At 49.5% G+C, this 6,000-nt stretch overlaps 1 protein-coding gene across 2 annotated transcripts in view; it reads right to left on the bottom strand.

Annotated features, from left to right (window-relative positions):
• KSR1 (kinase suppressor of ras 1) overlaps positions 1-6,000 on the bottom strand; it is a 155,218-nt gene that overhangs the window by 12,051 nt on the left and 137,167 nt on the right. For both annotated transcript variants that reach the window (XM_025476441.3, XM_025476443.3), the window contains exons 16-18: positions 3,419-3,552; positions 2,691-2,822; positions 1,168-1,303 (exon numbers count right to left, since the gene is read on the bottom strand). In XM_025476441.3, coding sequence (XP_025332226.3) covers positions 1,168-1,303; positions 2,691-2,822; positions 3,419-3,552 — 402 coding nt within the window. The remainder of the gene's footprint in view (positions 1-1,167; positions 1,304-2,690; positions 2,823-3,418; positions 3,553-6,000) is intronic.

Genomic DNA, 6,000 nt, shown 5'->3' with positions numbered 1-6,000 from the left:
GCATCTTGGTGGCTCAGTGGGTTAAGCGTCCAGCTTTTTTTTTTTTTTTTTTTTTTTAAGGATTTTATTGGATCCCTGGGTGGCTCAGTGGTTTAGCTCCTGCCTTTGGCCCAGGGCATGATCCTGGAGTCCCAGGATTGAGTCCTGTATCAGGCTTCCTGCATGGAGCCTGCTTCTCCTTGTGCCTGTGTCTCTGTCACCCACCCTGTGTCTCTCATGAAAATCTTATTTATTTATAATATTTATTTACTTATTCCTGAGAGACACACAGAGAGAGGCAGAGACATAGGCAGAGGGAGAAGTAGGTTAGGCTCCCCACGGAGAGCCCGATATGGGACTCAATCCCGGGACCCCAGGATCATCACCTAAAGCTGAAGGCAGATCCTTAACCACTGAGCCACCCAGGCATACCAAGCATCTAGCTCTTGATTTCAGCTCAGGTCATGATCTCAGGGTCATGGGATAGAGCCCTGAGTTGGGATCTGCACTGAGCCTGCTTGGGGTTCTCTCTTCCACTGCTGCACCTCCCTCTACTCATGCATGTATACGCGCTCTCTCCCAAATAATAAATCTTAAAAAAAAAAAAAAAAAAACAAGACAGGAAGCTGAGTAGCTGCTCAGGTGTTCTCTCAACTACTCAATAGTCAGGAGCCTGCATCATTGTGTCAGGGCCAGGAAACTTATAAACTGCAATGCGAAGAAACCATCAAAGGTATCTGGAAATAGGTACTTGTATTACAATCTTATATTTTGGCAAGAAATAGGCTGTGGAAACTTCGATTTGTTCTTGAACAGTTATAAAGAACATTTTGGAGAAGAGATTCGACGCCACAGTAAAACCCTGTCAGTGTTCTGTGCAGTGAGGATTTTATCACCTTTTTTCATCTAAGATACAGGGCTCTACTATCTTTTCAACTCATAACTCAATTAAAACTATGATCTTTATTTCTTTCCAGTCTTTTTTTTTTTTTTTTTTAAAGCTTTTTCTAAAGAAAAATAGTTGAGTAATAAAAGACACAGCTGTTTTAGCCAGATGCAAGGAGGCCCACCCGGCATACTTCTGCCTCCAGGGCTCATTTCTTAGGTGAGTGAATGAAGAAGGGCACACCTATCGTGTGCCCAGGCTCACCCTCTACCCTTCTTCCCGGAACACAGGTGGCTACTCACAGTGACTTCCTTCCCCAGGCTGACGGAGGCCAGGACGCGCTTCATACCCTCTCCGCTCCCAATCTGCCAGATCAAGGCCTCTGCGGCTTGGTTCTTAAATGGCCAGTCTCTTGCTTGCAGTTCATACCAAACAGTCCTGTGGGGACGGTCCATGCAGTGTGAGCTCCGGAACCACCTGGCCCAGCTCATGCCCAGGGGCTCCTATTGCCACAGTGCCAGGAACCCAGCCAGAGCATCCAGGATCCTCCTCCAGCTCTCCCCACTCACCGGGCTTCCAGAAATCCTGTGATGCCATCCTGGTGGCTCCTCCTGAGTACAAGAGGACCCCTGGCCCTACACATCTGTTGTGGTGGGAAGTCTGAGGCTGCACAGGCTCTGAAGAGAGTTCCTGGTACAGGGATCCCGTCTAGAATATGGCCATACCACCCTGAACACACCTGATCTTGTCTGATCTCTGAAGTTAAGCAGGGTGGGGCCTGGTTAGTACTTGGATAGGAGAGATCCCGTCTAATCTCAGTAGGGCTAATGCCAATGTCCAAGGTTGTTTGGGGAGTAACGAATGCCAAGCCCAGTGCCTGGCGCACAGAGGTGCTCAGGAAGTAATAGTCCAAGGTCAGGAGATGAAAGCACTACCCCTAAGGGAAAGTATCCAGAGATTACACAGTGAGGCCCTCACCTAGCCTCTCCAAATTCCCTCACCTTTCTTGATTCACCTTGGCCTTCTCCATGAGCCCCTCACTGCCACTGCTGAGGGTTGGGGCCACTAGCCACGTGGGGCTACTAAACAACTGACATGTGGGGAGTAGACCTGAGGTGTGCTGTAACATATTCTATACCAGATTCTGGAAACTTTGTGGGGTCAAACGGTTCCTTCATTTTTAAATTTTGATTACATGTCAAAATAATAGTATTTTGGATCTACTGAGTTAGACACATTATTAAAACAGATTTTATGTTTTTCTTTCTTTTTTTAAGATTTTATTTATTTATTCATGAGGACGCAGAGAGAAGGCAGAGACATAAGGCAGAGGGAGAAGCAGGTTCCTGCAGGAAGCCCAATGTGGGGCTCCATCCCAGAACCTCGGGATCACACCCTGAGCCGAAGGCAGACGCTCAACCGCTGAGCCACCCAGGTGGCCCTCACATTATGTTTCTATGCTACTTTTCTTTTGGTCAGCTTCGTGGGGCACTAGAGACTGGCTGGTAGGACCCTATGGTTCTCCCAGGGGGACAGTTCTGAGCTCTGGGCAGTGCCTTCACGGGGTCAGGGGTGAGACTGACACCTAGAAATCACCTGACTTAGTCCTCGTGAAGCAACCTTACAGGAGGTATTGTTAATTCTCTGCATTTTAGAGCAGGGAAAAGAGAAGGTCCAGGATGTGGTCTCTTAGCCAGAGAGGCAGAGCCAGGACTCAAAGCACAACACTCCCCTCTCCCCCCTGTCCCCAATGCCAGCTGGGCCCCTTCTTTGGGTCACACTTGGCCTTAGAGCCACAGGAGGGAGGATGTCAGGGCCTCCTCACCCAAATGCATAGACATCAGCAGCTTTGGAGAACGGCAGCTGGTCCTCGTCCTTCCCAGGGGTCATCTCTCGTACGATCTCCGGGGCCAGGTAGCAGAGCCAGTCGTGCGACAGCTTCAGCTGGTTCTCACGCCTGGAGGCCAAGAAGCCAGGGCAAGGACATGAGGCCTTTTGGCCAGGGGAGGAGAGGCTGCCTAGCACACCTATGCCCCAGGGCCAGCACACCACCCATGCATGACCCAGAAAACAGTGCTTTGCAAAGGCAAGAATGTTACAGAACACTGAAACCAGGTTCTTTCAGGAAAGTGGGCCAGTAACAGGTATCAGCAGGGGGTGGATTCTCTACCCTAGGATATCTGCCTGCCTGTGGATCTTAGAACCTGGCCTGGGGCTCATCTCCAGATAACGTGCTACTCTCCCTCCTGGCGGTCCCCCAGATTCCTGGAGAGAAGCCTTTCTCCCCACTCCTGCCTTTCAAGATTTGGGGAAATAAAATTGAATGCTCTTCCTCATTGGGGACATGAACCTTGGCCCTCCGCCCAAGTCAGTGAGCAAACAGGGGACCCAGCCTCTTATGAAGGTCAGCCTGAGAACGCAGGGCTATGTATGAGGGAAGGCTGCCCTTCAGTAACAGACTGCAAGGGTGCCCAGACCTCAGTGACACCCCGAAGCCTGACTGGCACTGCCCAGCTCCTCCCTGTTCTATCCAGACACTCAAAACCAACTTACCGGCCCTCTCGGACCACGCCCGAGATCCCAAATAGTCCGAAGTCGGTGATGACAACTTTGCCATTGTCATAGAAGACGTTCTTGGATTTGAGATCTTTATGCACAATACCTTTGGCATGTAGATAGCCCATGCCCTGGAAAATAGCAAGCCTCATGTCAGGGGGCGGGGCAGGAAGATGAGGGACAATGATTCAGCCCTCACCTGGGCTGGGCAAAGAGCTGGATGCCTCATGCAAGTCCCTTCCTGTCATCTTCAAAATCCTATGCAGTAAAAGGTCTCCACTGAACAGATGAGGAAACCAAGCTTCAGGGAGGGGAAGTCACTTGCCCCAGGCCACACAGCAATTAAGCAGCATTGCTGAAGTTTTGGTTCCAGGCTAGTCCACAGCCCCATTGTCCAACAGACACCATATACTTGACTAAAGTGTGAAGTGTGGTGAGGGTGATGGGTAGGGAGTTGGGGGGCCAGGAAGTATATAAAGAGCAATGATACCACTCATACAGGAATCCAGTGATCTACAGGGTCTCTCTCCCTCAGGCTTTATACAACTGGCCTCTACCCTCAGGCTAGGTGAGGGCTCAGTTGGGGTGCAGAGAGGAATTGAAGTCAGGTGGTCCCAGTATCTGTGCTGTGGGCGAAGGAGTTCTGGACTACTACTGATGCCCAGAATCCACGTTCCATCTCAGCTCAGGTTCTAAATTCCCGTATGGCCTGGGACACTTGACTTCTGAGCCGGTTTCCTCATCTATCAAATCAAGGTTAGGGATTTCTAACCACTGCTCTATTGGGAACTGAACGCTAGCCAGGTGTATGGGATGCAAGTGCCTGACACAGGCACAATCTCTTCCAAGGTCAAGTGGTCTTCTGACATGAAACCCAAGACTCGCATGTATCCCGATGCCCTTGGGAATGGGGGTGAGATGCTACTGCTGAAACAGCAGTCCTCACCAGCTCAGAAAGACGCACCTATAAAACCATCTCCCAACCTCTCATACTGACGGCCCTTCACACATTATGAGAGTCCTTCTGACCTTAAAGCTATCTCAGGATGAGAGGTAAAATGGTAAACAAGAAACAACATGTAGAGATAGAAAGAATGAATTGTGAGGCAGAACCAGACAGAACTCAGCTGAGGCCAGAGCTCGGTCCGAGGGGGTTTGGAGAGCACTGGAGAAGAATTTACACAAGGAAAGGGATGGGGAGGGCATGGGGTCTGCTGTACCACTTCCCTCAGGCCTGCCAAGAATAGTCACCCTGCTGTGGAAGCAAAGAGCTCTGGGAAAGAAGGACCTGCTCCTTTCCAAAACTCCATCCTGAATACAAGATCGTTCCTAGAATATCTGCCCATTCCCCAAACCAAACCAAGGCACAATCCTTTCTCAGTGGCCAAAGACCCCACGTTGGGCTGAACAGGGACCAGCTAGCTGCAGGACTGAGGTCAAGTCGCTGAGCCCCTCTGAGCCTTATTTATGTAAGAGCTGCCACAGCCTCAAAGAGCTTCAAGAGACAAGATGTAAAGCACCCAGGTCTGGAGCACAGACTCCCCTCCCCACAATGTCATACTGTTTCCCAAGTGGCCCCCAAGTCACAAACCTAGCCAAAAGTTCAGGACCTTGTTAATGCACTTTGAACCTCAAAACACCACAGATGAGTACAAAAGGAAGTGGCTTAGAAAGTCCTAGAAGGGGGCAAGGGACAGCTTCTTGGCAGGAGGAAAACCAAACAAGACAGCAGAGAGGTGGCTTCCGGCTCTGCAGCTCTAAAGTCTCAGAAGTAACTTCTCATCTGCCCCTAGAATCTTCCGGATGGCTTGTTCATCTGACCTTAGCCAGTCAGCAACAAGACACGACTCCCCAGTGCTCTGACCATAAGGAGAAGGAAGGAGGGCAGAGGAGGAGCGAGAGGGGAAATAGGACCCAGCAAGTTTGGGGGACAGTCTGAAACAAGTGTGATACCCAGTAGGTCCCTCCAACTCCTCTGAAACAAGATATACTGCAAGTGAAGGCAGAAATGTGCTATTTCAATTTCGAGACTTTCAAAGTTTATTTAATTCATTTAATTTAGCCACATGTTAAGTGTCACGTGGAAATCCTGGTTTGCTCATAAAAGTCACTGTGATTTTTTTGGTGTTTTCCTTGTGAAAGACACACCACACACACACACACACACACACGATGGGCAGGAGGGAGGGAGAGAAAGGAAAAGTAGGAGTGAAAGCAGGGGACAGAGAGTTGAGGGAAGCTGATTACAGCAAGCTTTTCGACAAAAACAAGAGGAGAGGAACCCCTATCCAGCAGCAGTCTGGCTTTTATCCAAGCCTGCTTGGTGTTAAAGAAAGCAACTTAAAAAGAAACTTTTCTTTTGTGTTTCATTACTTTAAAAAAAGATGAAAGAAAGAAAAAAGGCTGCCTGAAGGCCAGTCCTCATGAAACTTCGATCTGGATATTACCCAGATCTAAGCACCACCTTAATCAGCTCTAGCAAACTGTCACTGAGTGCCAGGCCCTGGGCCCAACATGCTCTCAGTGGATTTTTCTTGCGCCAATCCAATGGGGGAGGCTACGTTGGAATTCCTATGCTA

Source organism: Canis lupus, chromosome 9 (genome assembly GCF_003254725.2).
Source record: "Canis lupus dingo isolate Sandy chromosome 9, ASM325472v2, whole genome shotgun sequence".
Classification (NCBI taxonomy): Eukaryota; Metazoa; Chordata; class Mammalia; order Carnivora; family Canidae; genus Canis; species Canis lupus.
The sequence above is the reverse complement of the archived record's forward strand: the minus strand, read 5'-3'. Positions and strand labels throughout refer to the sequence as shown.